Consider the following 17,716-nt stretch of genomic DNA (forward strand, 5'->3'; position numbering starts at 1 on the left):
TAAGGTTGCAGCCTCTCTGTGCCTCCACTGGTCACTGGTTGCAGTGTCATAATCACATAAAGTACATGGCTTAGAAGAGCCTGCAAGGACTCACCACTCTTGATGCGGAGGTTTGCTGCCTGTTTCGCCTTTTTATGTCATACATGAATAAAATGTAATAAACCACTGACGCCTGACCTTGGGTTTATGTTGCAACACACAATTTACGTAGATGAGCTTCCATTCATATTCCAACCCGACTTATTAGTCAGCATAAATCTCAAAGGACGCGCAGTTTTCTACAGATATGGATGTTCTCCAGATGATGAGTCCAATGAGTTTACCTTTCATTGTCACCTTGAGGATCACATTTGGGCTTACGAATGTAATGTCTTTACAACAACTGCATGGATTGTTATGAAATTTGACATGTAATGTGCAATTATTAGTATCCACTATCAGCACCCTTAAGCTTCAGCATAGTTCTTCAACAGGGGGTCCGTGACCCTTAGGGGGTACGTGGAGGTACTGTAGGGGGGTCGCAAAATCTTTGATTGATTAAACATTTTTTATATATTTTCTTAATTTCCCCCCACAAATTAGAATTTGTTTAAGTACACATTAACAGAAATCCAACATATTTTAGTAAAGGGATACATAGAGTCACTAGACCCCGCCACTTCAACTGAATATCTCCATCAGTTTGGGGGTCCTTGGCCTGAAAAACATTGAAGACCCCTGAGCTTCAGTACACGTGTGTTGCAGCTGACAAAGATATATAGCGGTAGCTTCTTGCACATCACACAAGATTTATTGAAACACTGAGAGGCTGTCTCTCGCTCTGTCTGCTCCCCAGCTAGCCAAAGTGTGTGACACAGCCAAGGAGGTGCGAAGGCATGATTTGTCTCCCCGTAACACATCAGCTCGCGACCGCACACACACCCCGATGATGCAGAGCGACACTACATGAGTGGGCCCTGCTCAGGTCGGTCACAGTGACCCACGCGGAGAGAGTGAAGCTGAGATTAGGCCACACCAGCCAGCACTAAGGATAACTGAGAAAAGGCACTTTTTCTGGAATTATTTATGTGAAAGCTTTCATCAGTCGGCCATCTGTCTTCAGAGGGCGAGCTGAGCGATCTTCTTAGAGGAAGTCATGCTTCCAGATGTGCCTTTCTACAACGGCTAGTTTAACTATGATGCAACTTTCAGAGAAGCAAGAGGTCTTTAAGGTTATGATTATCTTGCTTTTCTCATGTGAATGTGTGAGTCTATGAATAGACACGAAGAGACAAAAAAAAAAAAAAGTCAGTGTCCTGTCTCTATGTTTCCTGGTAACGAGAAAAAAAAAAATCAAACAAGCAATCAATTAATGTAAATTTCAGGCTAAAATCAGTGAAAGAAAGCCTCAACGGGATGAGGTAATTGTAGTTTATGTGCCAAGTGTTCACAGGACACAACATCATCCGTATCTGCTGCCTTAATATGTTTCCTGCCTTCAGAAAGGGATTGAATTATCATCTGTTCCCTCAGTAACACAGACAGAGATGAGACCACATCATCAGTCTTCTGCTTTTGAATTGGATTGTGTGTATTTGCATGTGCGCTTTTATGTTAAGCAGGAATATGTATGCATCCTCTCATGTAAACAATCTTTGTTCCTTGTGTATGTGTGTGTGTGTGTGTGTGTGTGTGTGGTCCTAAGATAATTGGTGATGACTCACTCAGGCCTTTATTTATTATTTTATGTGCGGGAGATGAAAAGAGAAGGAGAAGAGGGACTGAGGGGGACGCATTTCGGGAAGTTGCGCGAAAGTGTGCGGGCCGTGTCTTGTGTAGGAACATGCGTGTGTCTGTGTGCCACGACGCATAAGGAAGGGGTTCTTTAACGCAAATCCATGTGCAATCACTTAATGGTGGATACATTCATAAAAGCCAAACACATTTCAGTGGAAATACTGTTTATTTTTGGGAGGATGACATTTGTCTCCAGCCAGATTCCTGCACTCATGAGAGGAGTTCTTCAACATGTGTGTGGTGTTGAGTGGACACGCACACACACATAATGTTAGACCCCAGGATAACAAAGTGTGCTACCATTCACATGGTAACATGTTCCTAATGACATTTAAAAAACTGTTGAGGACGCTTTTTAAAACCAAAAAGAACAGACATACTGAGCAATATGGAGGCAGCATATCAGCTCACTTGCACCTGTCGCACAAATTCCTGAATTCAGTCCTGAAACCATCATCACATGTTAAATGTAGTAAACAACATGGCTCACATTTCATTGTTACAGCTCCCTGGATTCATAAACACAGCAAAGGACATGGTGGTTCATTATGGGCTTGGGTTCATTCACTCCTGTAGAGCTAAACATTTGTCGTTAAAACTTAAAATGATTAAGTGATGTTTCTGAACACAGCAAAAGACCCATTGTTACACGTTGAGTATTGGCAGAAAGAAATCGCGGCACATTTTTAGCAGTTAATAACTGATCGGTTGAAGCAAAAGAATTCATCGATCGATAAGATGAGTGGGGGTTAATGAACCAGGCGTTAACCCTATGAATAAGAGATTACATATCCTGAGTGAAATCTAATTAGAATCTAATCTAATATGAAAGAACCTTAAAGTGCCTGCAGCAGAGCTATAACTAGATATTGTTCTTTTTAGTTCATACCAGGAGCCACGCGTTGTTCCGCAGATACTGAAGGTTGTTGATCCACTGGTCTGTGTCCCCATACGTTCTGACCATGGATCTTGGGGAAGGGCAGTAACCGGTTTTATCTTCATTTATCCATTCGTGAGGACCTACAGTGTGTCTCTCTGATCAGACTGACACAGCCATACAGTAATCAACATTAAAACAGCTACTTCACCCCTAAAATCTATATCCTTTAAAACCTCAAAGCCACGTCACGCCACTTTGCCACTATTCATTTTCTGTACCAGGCAATACACTACAGGCTGGTTCTGAATCAGGTTAGTTTTGATGTCTGCTCTGTATCAAGTGCGTCTCAGTCTCCGTGTCTTCTGTACAGCCATATAAAGCAATTTGTAAATGTACTATTATTACTTTTATTGGACCTTTATTTACTACTGTGTTTGCCTCATGTGCTGTCACTGAGGCAGAAATTTGCTCGAAGAGCTTCCAGCATGTCCTTGACTCCAACCACAGCTGCTGGAATCAAACACATACAAAAAGGCATTCCTGAAACCTCTTGCAGTGTCGATCATAAAGACATATAGTCAGGACCTGGTTAAAACTGAATTAAAACTACTTTTTTTTGTACAAAACTGTGACGTGTGGCACCGATCCCTGGAGGGATCCTCTTCTTTCACGTAGGTCAGGTACGGCTGTAGAGCAGCACCTCTGACCGGGTACAAAGGGCGAGACGTGCGGCGTCACAGCCTGCACACCTTTCACTGTGCACGTTGGTCCATTACTCACTGCTACTACAACCTGCTGCTCAAAATTGTCTTTGAAACCCTTTTTTTTTCCCGAGCTTCCTCTCTCCAGGGGTGTAGCTGTTAAGCTTCTCAGCTTCTTCTGATACAGACTGTACACTCATACCGTGTGCGTGAGAGCAATTTACAGAACAGGACAGCTTCAGTTCAGTGCCTTCAGAATCGCGTCTCAGAGCTGCCTCTCTTCAGTGTGCTGCTGTTAAAGTCATCATGCTCGAAGCTCAGATTGTTGTGCGACCTCGAAATCATGAGCAGCTTCTCGCGCTTGCTGTAGTCGCGCCTCGCCGCCGCGGCCTGCGAGGCGTCCAGGAGACGCTCCCCTTGCTCCTCCCTGTCCTCCAGCCTCGTGTAACCTTTGCTGCTGCCCCGATGGCCGCTGTTGCTGCGGCTGCTGTTGCTACGGTCGAGCCGGGGCCAGCTGGGGTGCTTCCGCTGCTCCGGGCGCACGCTGAGCATGCTCGGCCCGCGCTCCAGGTCCAGGGACTTGGAGTGGCTGTTGAGCATGTGCAGGGAGGAGTTGGAGCCGAAGTCGCTCCTTGCCGCTCCCGGGGAAAGCCAGCAGCCTGAGGTAGAGGAGGGAGCCGGGGAGAGGGAGGAAGAGGAGAAGGAGGAGCAGCGGGAGGAGGAAGAGGCCGAGTTGCTCCGGTGTAAGCCGGGCGGCTTGGTGGCCTTGGCAACAGATGCTACGGGCACCACCAGAGACTCCATGGAGCTCAGGGGCTGCGACCTTTCTCCGTCCCTCCTCTCTCCTCCTCTGTCCTCCTCGGTTATCGCCTCCATCTCCGGCTCGTCGATCACACAGTTGTTGAGTTTTATAACAGGGAGGGTGAACGCGGAGATGGAGGAGGAGACGATGGAGCGCGCATGGTGTCCCCCCTTCTCCCCGTCCATTGCCCCATCCACTGACCACTGGTGACGCATCGAGTCCGAGTGAGCCAGCCCGAGCCCAGGGCCGCAAAACGAGCGATCCCTATAGAGCGGCGCCAGCAGCCCTGCGAAGCTACAATCCAGTTTAGCCTGCTCCCTGTGTCTCCGGAACTCCTCGTCCCCCAGCAGCACCTCCTCCTCTTCTGTAGACCCTCCTCCAGCCACGCCGCGCCCCGAAAACCCCAGTAGGGAGTTGCTGGCTAAGCGCGCCGCGGCATCCGCTCCGAAGGCCCGAAGGTCTACGCCCTCTCTTGCGCAGGTGCTGCTGCGGTGATGCTGTAGTTTTTGCTCCTTCTGTCTGAGTCGATGGATGTCGATGACGGTGGAGTACATGTCCCTCATATGGATTATCTAGAGAGGAAGATAATTCTATCAGCAAGAACATTCATCTTTATATTCGCAGCGTTTGAATTCATTATCTTTCTGCAGTTTTAAGGTTTATGTATGCTGGATGCCTGTGGAGTACACATCTCTCGCACATGCATTACCTTGACGGTAAAGGACGAAGGGGGGAGGAGGAGAGGTTTAATCAAATCAATGAAGGGAAGATGACGGGATAAGAAGAGAGAAAATATGATCAGGGGAAAAATGCAGAGATAAAGGTGGAGGGAGGTTGAAAGAAGTCTGATCGGCATGTACGTTACGAGGAAAGGATGAATATGGATGGCTGCAGCAGGCATTCCTCCTGACTTTGTAGATTGTGGCGGTAGAACGGAAATGAGAACGCTGAACAGAGAAGGAAATTAACTGCTACTGACTTTTAGAACTAAAATATCTGTTTTCCTGGACGCTACTCTAATGTGTAATGAACTTTCCCGGTGCCAGCAAGACGCTGACATACGGTATGTTGCAGAATTTGACTCGGCATGTGGATCCGATTGACTTCGGGCCTACCTTCGTTTCCCTGTCTCTGTTTTCATGAAGTATTGCATTAGCACAGATGAAGATAAAAATCCCGATGCCCATGGTGAAGGGCCCGAGCATCTTCATCCTCTCAGAGTGAAGATGTTGTTCCAGGAACCGCATGAGAGCACTCGCAGTCTGCTTAGAAGGGGTACCTAAAGAAATAAAAGAAGGAAGGGTGAGTCATAGAAGTAAAGACCGATTCATGCTCTTACATTGGAAAGTGGCCAAAGGTAGCTCTGTATCCTACAAGATAGATGTACAACTTTTGTTTGGTCCAACTCCAGCTTGAATCGGTCCGTTCCAACCGCCGTGCACTACTCTGTCCTTACCTTGCACATCGTGGCTGGTGTTGGCCACGTCCTTCTCTTTACTGGCTCCATTTCCTCCCCCAGTGGCTACGTTTTTGCCGTGAGGCCAGTAACCCAGTGTCGCCATGCCGATCCCTATGGCCAAGATGACAAGTCCCAAGAGGAGGAAAAAGCCCGAGGCCGAGTAGAGGCGGAGCCTGCCACGCACCACCACAACATCTGTGCGGCGCTTCCGCTTTCTAAATGAAGTGAGCATGGAAAGAGAATACGTTTTGGAGGCATTCTGTATATTTAATGACATTCAGTGCAGCAGAAATGTTCGGACTGCAAAAGCAAAACCCTTGACAGTATTTTCTATCACCTTGGGGCAGCCTCGGGGGCGGGGTTTCCCAGGCCCGGCGATGTTGGTGGTATGGGCCGATGCTGAGAGCGGGCGGAGTCCTGGCGCTTTAGCTTGGCCAAGCCCGTTAACACACCTGCCGCTGCCGTCATACTTTACCTGCAGAGACACATTGGGCGGTAACAAATTTAATCTTCTACTGCACATCCAGCGACTGGCAACCACTGTAAGACAGTTTAATTGACAGCTGATCTGGTCGTTGACACACACACAAACAAAATGAACGATAAAAACTATGGCAAACATTTGGCACCGCCACGCAAATTCACATCCAGAACATTACCAACAACTATATTTAAATACGCGTCTGGTGGAGCACTAGGTGCAAGACGCTTAATATTCAGAGTGCTGTGTCAGTCACAGTCATGCAGATTGAACCCGTTGGGACCACGGCTCTGTTTGTCTAATTTGAAGCAGGCATGTCACCTCACGTACAGCAGCGACTGTTGCAAAGCTGCGGTTTTTCTTTTTAAAGAGAAAGTGTGTCGTGGTGAAAGTGTGCTCTAGAAAAATGTTGTTTACAGTCTAGCTGTGATATAAATGTTACTACACTCCCTGTACACTCCCTGTTTGCTCAAAATGCTTTGTTGTTGGTTGTCAAGCCTTCAGGACAACGTGTCCACAAATGTATGTGAGTGTGTGTGTGTGTGTGTGCGTGCGTACTGTACATGGTGATGCATGGTCCAGTTCTCGTTTATCGCGTTCTTCCTGTGTGTACAAACTGAGATACTAAGGAAACAGGGTGATCATAGAGATATAGATATAGAAAGAAACGGAGCCACTCACAGCTTACGAATTTTAGTCTCAGGTTGTCAGTTCACCAGGATTCACATCCTGTGTTTACTACATTTGCATTTTTATTGTTTCTGTTGCTGCCATTATTTACATTTTTCACGCCGGTTTTAGGAAGCGCCGTGCAGCAATTCTGCCGTAATATTGAAATGAATCATGGTCTCTGTGCTCACCAGCTGCACCGCTGTCTATTAATAGTGATTAAAGGAAGAGGGCTTAAAACAAACAGGCTTATTTCGAGAGCCTCCATTTGGGTTTAACTGCCTGTTAATCTGGGTTCACGTGAACATTGGCTTTGTCCTGTTGTCCACAAAGAGGATTCAACTGACTGTGTGTTTTCTATGAGAAAAAAAAAAAGAACTAGGTGCAGAATTCAACGGATGTGTCAAGTATCTGGCTAAGTCATTTCACTGCTACAAATGATAACAGCTGTTTTCTGTCAGCTGCCATGTTGACACCTCTGTTTCAAGACTTTTTTTTTTGGATGAAAATATGGAAGATAATGTCCCCAGCTGTTGAAGGCCAGCTGCTCTAGGAGCCCCAATAAAAGCAGTAAACAGCGGAAGAAAGCTTTAAAGCTGCAAAATTGTTGAATGACAGCCTCTCCTTTGAGTCAGCAATGAAAATTTTTTAAAAAATGTTATCACATAACGTCCTTGCTGTGACATGGAAGCAAAAACATCCTGAGGTTGTCCCAGGACAACCTGCACTGCGCTGTTCGTTAGCCTTCCTAAATCACCACAGAAAGATACAGTTCTATTAACCACCAAGGTTATTTTCTAAGAAGAACGTCTCGGCTAAAACTCTGAGGTTGAAGGTTGCAACCAATCAATATGTGTTCTTGCTTCTACTTGTGAAAAAACTCCAAAAGGCGTTAAAGAAAGGCAACTGGACTTGTAGAATTTCGTGAAGACATTTCGCCGCTCATCCGAGTGGCTTCTTCAGTTACTAATTTCCAGTAATGGCTGGGTACTTACCTGTCGTTAAGGGGTATCTAAACCACTTTCCCGATCAATGGTGCCCAAATGAAGCCATTGTCAGTATCAGCCTCTAGTCTCAAATTGTGAATGGTGTTGAAACGTCTTGGGGACAGAAGTCAAGACTGTATTGTAAACTGATGGCAGATTATATCTCAGTCCACCTCCTCTGTTATGAGAGGGTTTCTCTATTTAAACCTCAACTTCCCACCAGTCCCTCAGAACTGAAGAAGCGACAAAACGTCGCCAAGAAACTCTACAAGTCCAGTTGCCTTTCTTTAAACCCCCTTAGGATTACCATGACCTGGATGACTGAGAACCTTCACAGACAATTTGTGAAACTGCGTCAGTCATAGCCTAAGTTCTGTTTCTAAGTTCCAAGTACACATCTCACCAAGTACAGTCTAAAATGTCTGTTTATTTTTGTCCAGGACGCACTGATAGGTGACAGACAGGTATCCCAGAATGACCACAATCCATCCTCCCATCCTCTACAGTCCTGAACTTCAGAGTCAAACTCTGAAGTTCTAGGCTACTGTAGAAGCATGAGGACTTTGTGGAGGGGGAACAGCTTCCTCTGTGGACATGAAGCGTGAGCTACCATTTCTGCCCATGGATCCCCTTAAAATCGACACGTTACACCTTTAAAAGTGTAGATCATTAAGTAGAGTTTAATAAAGAAGTAGAAAGCTGCTCTGAATGACCACTGCCCCAGTAAGACGTACACGTGGTTCCCACTGTTCATCACAGCGTGACGGTTTGTGTGCACGTCTGTGTTTATGCAAAGGATCAAACAGATTTAGCATGGGAATGAGAACACATGTGACCCTTGGCTGCCTTTTTTTTTTGTATTTCTCTCTCTTTTTTCCACTTCCGTAGCTCCCTCTTATCTTCCTTTCCTCTTATCGATAAATCTCTCCCTCTCTCTTCAACTCTCAATCTCCGTCTGTGTGCTAATGCGCTCTGGTTGTGCTCCTGAATAATTTTTCCCTTCCCCTACTTCCCTTTTCTAAAGCCCCGCTCACTTTCATCATCTTATTTCTCTTTGTTGGTCGTCATCCACCTCCCATCCCACCCTCCCCCATCTATTTTTAATCTGTCTCTGATTTTAATTTCATTTTACTTGGTCTCTTTCCTGTCACTCTCTGGCTCCCTCCTTGTCTTTCTTTACGTCCGCGTATCCCAAAGCAGCGAAGTCTCCGAATCAGACAAAGCTTTTAGCATTCAACGTTAAGTGTGAATCACACAAACGACCAGACGTTCTCTCCTCCTACCCCTTTTTTTTCCTCCTTCTCACATTTAAATGTATTTTTCTTGTCAATCATCTTATCGGTAATACTGCCGCAGGAAAGTGCTCCACCACAGATGGTGAATCACACAAGGACAAACGCAGCCAGACACTTTTCTCGGGTCTTCTGTGCTCCCTCTCACTCTGTCTCTCCTTTTCGCTGCTTAGTGTGCGTCAAACAGGAACCCACACAATGTTTCAAGAGCGATGGGAGAGATTTCCTTCGTGTAGCGCAAACAGGAGAAAGGGACGGATGGTAGAAGAAGAAGGCGAATGAGGAAGGAAGGTACGAGCAACAAAAGAAATTAGAGGGTGTATTACAACGGGAATGTAGGAGCAGAAACATAAGGGGGGGGGCATGTAGAGGCACTTACCTACATCAGTGCACCTACTGAGGTTCAACACTGAGTCATGACTGGATATTGAAAGCTTGTGGACAAAAGCACATGGCAAAAACTGAGACAAAGTGGAGGTGATGGAGAGAGGATGGAGAGGCCTCGCGTTAAACAAGAGCGAAACGCTTTCCCCGTCGGTGATGGAGGGAAAACAAGCCGAGAGCGGCCGCACATTTAGCAGAGCTGCAATAAGGAGCAAGTGGAGCAGAAAAAGAGAAACACACCAGCAGCCTAATGAGAAACCACTCAGGCTCCTTTATGCTATGGAGAGCGAGCAGTGACCAAATGAAATGCCGAATTAATACACATAATCAGTTCGTCTGGTGGTCACGCTGCGCGGAAGTCTCATTTCCGCGGGCACATCATAGCACGTATGGAAAAATTGAAATCAATCCTGTATGTTACGTTCTAGTATTTAGAAAGGCTGTTAATGTTACTACTGAAGCTTAGGCGTAACGCAAAGTGCTCCATTTTCCAGTCAGTTTTCTAAATTGTTTAATGAATAATGAATTAGTCGTCGTCTGATCGCCTCACTAATGACTAAATTGCAGTTGTTGTTTATCTGCGCGTAATCAGACTAAGGCAAGAGATCCATTAAAGAAATTTCATTAAACTCCGCATGAATAACAATCTTGTTACTGGAGCTATTTACACATCTGGGGACACGTTCGTTTCCAATACATCGCGTCTGCATCATGGGCAGAGACGCTTCCTCTGCATGCGTTGCACCTTTGCCAAGGAGATGATGCCTTCTGAGGCGCTATGACGCCAAGTTGCCTAATCTATAGGAGCCGTCGTGTCATCTGATGTCCCTATAGCGATGCGCTGCTGCTAGGTGACACGTTTCTATAGCAACTGCCAGCTGTGTGCGCAGGAATGACAGGTACATTAATACTGTATCCTATCAACAAAAGGGGCAATTCCTGCGTATAACTTTACATTGTATTTTTTTTTTCTTTATTTGCAGTTACAGAGCAAAAAGCAAAGCACATATGGTTTGGATAGATTTCATTCCAACTCTCCATCTCTTTACTAAGAGGTGTGATTGAGAGTGGGAGGGAGGAAGGGGACGGGGAAGGCGGCAGAAGTAGAATTGGTGGGGGGTGGGTAGAGGCAAGTGACATGAGAGGAGGAGGAGATGGTGAAAGAGAAACGTCAGGGACGAACAAAAGACCTGGTTTATTGTTGTTTTTTTTTGTTTTTTTTTTTTGCACTTGCCTTCAAGGTGTTAACAGCATCTTGTTTGTGCAATTCTGGCTAAAGCTTTAGAGCTACGCAGCCTCTAACTCCAACTCTTTAGAGGAGATTTGGAAGAGGAAAGACAATGAGGTACGTGGGAAAGCTGGAGTAAAATAGAAGATGCAGAGAGAAAAAAAAGATGTGGAATCAGAGTGGAGAGACGCGAAGAAAGAGAATGTAGAAGGTGCTTTGAAATACTTGTTATAAAGTCCAGAGGCTGGAAGCATCCTAAAAGAAGTTTGTCTCCAATGACTCACTTCAGTGAACTGCATGCTAGCACGTCTCAGAGAAAGACACGGACACGGATGGAGTATGAAGGGAAGACAATGAGAGTGGACTGAACAAGAAGATAAAAATGGATCTTGCCAGGGAGAGAAAAATTGGCTTTCAATATAGCGAGCCTCTTAATATAGTTACAATGGGCCATTTGTTTTTGTTTCTGCCACTATCCTTTACTGGTGGGGTTAACTGAGGCCAACGAAAACGCTATCAGTGGCCCTTCTTTCTACCTGAACTGGATTTAAATGGAGAGACAGACAGATAAGCCCCCTGCTGCTAAAGTTAAGGTCAGTTGCTATAATATCATGAAGCTGGAAATCCAGTCTCAGCAGACGCAAATAGACTGCTCTCAGTACAGCACTATTTCAGTCTCTCGGGCCTGTTTTGCTTTCCTCTGTGAGTATTGTGGCTAAAATTGAAATTTATGACCAGAGTTTGGAATAGTAAAAGCCAGGTTAGTCTGTGCTCTCCCACAAGACCGGATGGATATTAGCTTGCAGCAGAACAACATCTGATCTTTGTACAATCTGTTCTTGAAGCTGCTTTTAAGCTGAAATACTGAAACGAAGATAAAGTCCGACTTTTTAAATGCTCAGGTCAAAGCGGAGCACTTCAGGTAGAAGACGCTCTGTTCATCGGCTGGACATTTATAGGAATCCATTTAGTGTTTCGCATTATTTTCCTACAAGTCAAGTAAAATCTCTTGAATATACACTATGTGCTTCTTTAAGTGGTTCAGCTGGACTAACACTGAACAGGAGCACTCATCAGTGTGTAGTTTATTATAGTGCAATGAAGTACATTGCAGTATAGTATAATATACTAGTTTGTACTAACTTACAGTACTCTGGGCAGTCTTTTGCAGTATAATATAGTATAGTACGACACACAAAGAGACAAACCATATACACTCACATGCAGGGGTACTCTCAATAATACAGTGATCATCCACAACATTATGACCACCGACAGGCGCAGCAAATCGACCATCTTGTGATAATTCAGCGTTCTGCTGGGAAACATTTACACCTGACATTCACGTGGTTGTTACTCAGACATGTGCCACCCGCCTACACCAGAGCAGCCACCCACGCCCCACAGAAATGACACTGCCGGGGATGCCAGCACCCATCCCCGGCAGGGGATGCAGTCTGACAAACACACACAAAAACCACTTTAGGAACAGTTAAAAAACAAAAAAAAACATGAAAAACTTAATAAAGTGTGGACCTGGCCTCTGAATTCACTAGGTCCTAAACTGTTCAAGCATCTGTGGGATGATCCACAGAGGCCCCTCCCCTCAAAACATAGGAACTAAAGACTCCCTCCAATGATATATCGTATGGTAACGTATCGTATCGTATCGTATCATGAAGGATACTGTACAAAACAATATACGCTGCGCAGTATTATTGTTGTTGCATAACATAGTGTAGTGTGGTATAGTGCAGTGCATTACAGTAGAGTATCCTATAGACTAGTACGGTCTATATCACAGTACAACAGTTATTGGTGTGTTCTGTCAAAGACGACATTTGTTTCATCAGGCAGTCTGAGGCAGAGATGGTGGAAGAGATGGAATGACACAAAGCTATGACATGGAGTACTGGTGACATGCCCTGCAGAGGGGACTGACCAGCTTCTCACAGACAGACGTTTCACTGATTGACTGAGTTTGTTCCCGAGGCTGAATTCTGCAGTGGCTTTTCTATAAAGAGCAGAGGTCAGAATCAGCAGCAGAGACTCTCCCCGCGGTTGCTATATCTGTCGCCATTTTATTCCTCCAGACCAGGTCTGTTTACCGGAGGATATTTATTTTCCCTTCAGCTTGCTGTGAGGTCAGATCCCATTACACGGGGCATCGCTAGCTGCTTCCTTCCACCTGCATACTCTTGAAAGGCTCACGCTGTTCCAGCGGAGTCCCTACATCCAGGCACTCTGACGAGAGCGCCGACAGGAACGTGAACCCTGACACCTGCGGACCAAGTCGGTGTCGTCTGTTGTGGTATTTTTTATTTTGAATCAGCTGTCTACAAAAGATCTCATCTTAGACATATTGAGACAATACCGATTCAGTATTGACAAATGAATGCGAACGAGAAATAAAGAAAAAGGTAGCATTTCTCCCAATGAAAACTGTATTATGTACTGCATTGTACCTGCGCTCATGGTAATATATTCTATACATCTATATAAACGATATCCTATATTGGATATCATTTGAGAAGAATGCAAGTTTTCCCAGATGTAATGTTGGATGTAGATGTGAGCACAAGTCTGAAAGTTACAGGAGGTCACCGTTAGAAGTGATTAAGGTGTCGGTTTCCGACTCACACAGGCGCAACGGAGCGTCCTGGAAAGAGAGGAAGACGTCGGCCTGCACACAGGTCTGATCAGAGGCTTTTTAAATTTAACCTTGTACGTCTTCACATCTTCCAGTGTTGACTCACAGTGTTCAGCATCCTGTTTTCAATATATATATATTTTAGTTTTTTGTTTGTTTTATCAGATTTAACAAATAGGGATTTCATGTCTGTTTTCCTCCCAGAGGAACAGATAGTATCAGTAGGGGGAGAAAAAAAGAGCAAGCAAAGGGAAGCAGATAGCGAGTGTGTGTTTGCACGGTTAACTCCTACACACTCATGGTCAGGGGTGACTCATCTGTCTGGAGAATATGTCACTTTGAGTTTTCCCGCTGACCTTTCAGCAGCACATTTTCTGATGCAAGCGCTCGAGTGTCAAATCATGCACCCTCCGTGCACCATCTTGGTTTTGTTTTCCCTCCTCATTATTTTGATGATGCGCGCCGCTTTAAAAACGTCTCGCATCCTTCGCGCTGAATCACTGTCATTTCCTCTTGTGATAAATTAAGCCCTACTCAATTGAATTAAGTTGGGAAGGGATTAAATCATCGGATGCTCGTGCCAGGCGTGTGTGTGTGTGTGTGTGTGAAGGAGTGACCCCCCCTGTTGATTCCAGTAAAATGACTCATTTTGTCTTCCTCACAGTTCTGGTTGTCAGTCAGTCACCCACACTTGTACTGAGGAACGAGCTATCCCTACCCCCCCACCCCCAACGTGAGTGCCGCCCAAACTGGACTCCTGGGACTTTTGCGGGGGACCCCCTCCCAAAACTTCGAGCAGTAATTACATTTAGATATCTTGCTCTTATTTAATTTCATCACGTTTCCAACCTAAATTAGATAAAACCATAATTTGTTCTTCCATCCGAGCAGCCTTCTCTTTGGGGGTCTTCGGAGTGATACAGTGAAGGAGTTGTTAACCGACCAGAGAGGTATTTAGACAGGATTATCCAGTTACTGTGATATTTGTGAAGGAGGATTAGCCAAACATGTCTCTTGACTTCCTAATGATGCTCAAATTAAACACGCATCCAGTTCTCAGTAAAAATATTTGGCAGCTGAAGATAAATTCGTACGAGCCATTTGGCTCCGTGTGTTACTCTAGTTGTACAAACAGCTCTCAAGGTGAACGTTACTCTTGATTCAGCATCGCACTATACAATAAACCCAGAGACAGAGCGTTTGTTGTTTAAGTGCCTCTCCTCGGCTTATGTTGCTTTAATTAGACGTTTGACCTTCCCCGTGTAAAGAGTGACGTGTGGAGTGTTTACATATGAAGCTGTTTCCCCTTCATCAACTCTGTGATCAAGCCAAGACTATTCGTACGTTCGCGCGATGTTGGAATAACTGGAAAAATAGCTCCAGAACTGGAAAACTCTCACACTTGTCTTGAGAAACATGGCAAATACAGATAACAACTGGAAATGTTACAGTTTTGTCACTTCAGTGAACGACGAACGTCCGTTTCACACAAGCGCCGAACAACACGTTTGAGCAAAAACGTTGACATGAATAAGGTGCATATGTTAGGAATTATCTCAGGAATCAGTCAATGTCATGGCTCTACCCAAATGTTTCCTTCGCTCTTTGTAGGCACGCAAATACTGAAAATTCTTACAGATTACAGATGTTTTTTTTTTTGTTACAGATGCCGCTGTACCAGCAAGAGCATGTAAAAAACATGCTCTTGTTGGTACAGCGGCATCTGTGTAGTCTCCACATTCTGGCTTAAAAGCACATGAACACACCAAAGTTGGAACTTCCCATTCCAGGAAATGACACAATCCAAGGAGCATGTGAATGTATATATGTATGACATCATTTTGTGACATCACAAATGGGAGCCAGTCACAGTATTAAGCAGAAAACAAGCAGCCTATGCTACGCATACTTAGGTATGTTGCTACAGTGTGGGGTTGTGTCCTGACCTTTGACCTTTGAAATTGAAAAAAAAACACATAATCACAGGTGCACTGGGCTAGATAGAAGTTGTAGATGAACATTAATAATTTCTTATTACATTTCATTAACTAATGTGGACAAAAAAAGCATTTCACATGCAATCTGTCCTGTAAAAGGAGCCACCCTTCAGTAATGACCTTCGACCCACCTTTGACAAACAAGTAGCCACTTACAATAAAAGGTAACAGGCTGGCATAAAGAAGTGCCCATCTCACCCGAATAAATGGATTGCAGTATTCCCTCCAAGATAATCCAATCAATAAAACACAGCACAGTTCATCCTTACCCTGTCCAATAAAATGACAGCACAAAGACGACAAATAAATCCCCCACTGATCAGTCTGTCAGCACCGGCTGATGTAAAACTCCCTCATTCTTTAAAAATTAAACCCAAATAAAAAAAAAAAGGTCGACTGTAGAGCTGTCAACTTGGCTCGTTTCAGGGACATTGGGGAGGTCAAACACAGCTCGGTGCTTACCTTAACCAAAGCCGAGTGTTCACTGTCACTGTGCCATCAGGCACGCAGAGAGATTCGGCTGCAACCTGGAGGAAAGTAACGAGTCATCTTCCACTTTGAGCGCTACTTCCAGGGAAATGCCATGACGGAGAAAACCAGGATGACAGGAGTCAGTTCAGCTCCCGTGCGGGGTTTGGAAACAGCAACAGTCTTTACCGACATCCAAGCAGTTTAAGGGGTTGGGGGAATTATTTGGGCAGTTAGCCGGGATTAAACTGCGTTTTCAAAGGTTTCAGCGTGTCAGTTGATGACTTTATTCAGCGCGGAACACGTTTCTCGCCATATGGAGAGTGTGCGCGCCCAACACAATGAGGGCGGTGAGACTCGCTAAGCACGCCTGGAGGAAAACCCTTTAACACATTCTGCGTATTTAAAGTCATAAACGATCCGGTAGTAATTCCCCAGCTGAGAACTAATCCTTGTTTTATCGCGGTAAAAGACCACAGAAGCGCTTGATATCCCTCCTGGCTGGCTCTGTGTTATGCGTAAAACTCCCGTTCGCGTCCAAAAACTTGATTTCACGTTACAAAAAGAAGAAAAAAAAAATGGTTTCAGAAATCAGTAGCAAGCTGTTGCGTTTTAAGGAGATCGCTGAGCATTACAAAAAAAATCGGCGTGCTTTATTCCTCTGAGCCGGAGAGATACATCCACTTCTTCCAAAGCGCTCGTCGTGTACGCTCGTGGGAATGCGAGAGGCTTCCACTGAGGTGTGTGTGAGTGAGAAAATGAGAGGGAGAGAAAGAGATGGAGGGGGGATGATTTGTATGCGCGGCGCGGGGAAGCTTGTAGTTGTGTGTGCGTGTGTGTGTGTGTGTGCGCGTATTTATGGGGGAAACAAGGCCCCGTGCCATGCTTTCCTTCCAATGTGCAGGGCGCGGATTATGAGAGCTTTGAGGAAATGCAGAAGGAGAAGTTTCGGTGATGCACAGCAAGACACAAATGGATCAGCTCGTGAAGTTAACGCGCGTCTCTGTGGGGGCAAGGAGCAGCAGGGTTGTGAAGACTGTATTATATAAAAGTGAGGGAGCGGGGAGGCTGTTTTATGTCAGACTAATATTGTCCACGTGTGATCCCGTCATGCAGACTGCGGATGTCCAGAGGTTGGCGTCCTGCTCTCCTTCGGCTTTTCTGTTTCTCCACGCAGAAAGAAACTGGCAAAAAACAACAACGCTGCAGTCGCTGGCATGCCTGTCATTTCCTGTGTTTACATGCTGGAAGTGGTTCAATGAAAATACACCAGCTGGGCCGAGGTGAAGGGAATGTAAGGCAGACATTTGGGCAGATATTTTGAACAATAAGCTGTGAGAGAGACGGAGTGCGGGGGAGACAGGGAGCCCATTATTTGTTCAGATGGCTGAGATTAAGTTGGTGAGAAATGAAACACCCCGGAGGGCAGCTCAGCGTACACACACACACACACACACACACACACACACACACACACACACACACACACACACACAAACACAAGGAACGTGCACTTGGACACAATTATTAGGACTTTCTTTTGGTCTGTAAATAGTCCTCAAGTGTAAACGTGACATGTCTAATTTTACCACCACACACACACACACATTGACAAAAGTATAATTCATCTGCCTTTACATGCATATGAATTTAAGTGACATCGCATCCTTAATCCAAAGGATTTAATATGACGTCGGACCACCCTTTGCAGCTATAACAGCTTCGGTATTTTTTATATCTTTATAAGGTTTATGAGTGGGTTTATGGGAATGTTTGACCACTGTTCCAGAGGTTCAATAGTAAGGTCAAGCACTGATGTTGGATGAGAAGGCCTGACTCATCTAATTCATTTCAAAGGTTGAGGTTAAGACTGCGCCGAGCAGTCAAGTTCTTCCACACCAAACTCACTCATCCATGTCTTTGTGGACCTTTCTATGCACTCT

The 17,716-nt window shown here is 45.1% G+C and overlaps 1 protein-coding gene across 2 annotated transcripts; it reads right to left on the bottom strand.

The window, feature by feature from the left end:
* Nucleotides 1-1,923: 1,923 nt before the first annotated feature.
* On the bottom strand, nucleotides 1,924-16,684 carry tmem200a (transmembrane protein 200A). 2 transcript variants are annotated; one of them, XM_047573030.1, is made up of 5 exons: nucleotides 15,768-16,684; nucleotides 5,956-6,158; nucleotides 5,616-5,833; nucleotides 5,275-5,438; nucleotides 1,924-4,731 (listed from the first exon to the last, which is right to left on the bottom strand). In XM_047573030.1, the coding sequence occupies exons 2-5, from the start codon at nucleotides 6,084-6,086 to the stop codon at nucleotides 3,610-3,612; spliced, it is 1,635 nt and encodes a 544-aa protein (XP_047428986.1). In that variant the 5' UTR covers nucleotides 6,087-6,158; nucleotides 15,768-16,684; the 3' UTR covers nucleotides 1,924-3,609. The 2 variants fall into 2 exon arrangements, with proteins under 2 accessions (XP_047428986.1, XP_047428985.1); XM_047573029.1 differs by having other exon boundaries at nucleotides 5,956-6,093; nucleotides 15,768-16,682.
* Between the last annotated feature and the right edge of the window lie 1,032 nt (nucleotides 16,685-17,716).

Source organism: Mugil cephalus, chromosome 21 (genome assembly GCF_022458985.1).
Source record: "Mugil cephalus isolate CIBA_MC_2020 chromosome 21, CIBA_Mcephalus_1.1, whole genome shotgun sequence".
NCBI lineage: Eukaryota > Metazoa > Chordata > Actinopteri > Mugiliformes > Mugilidae > Mugil > Mugil cephalus.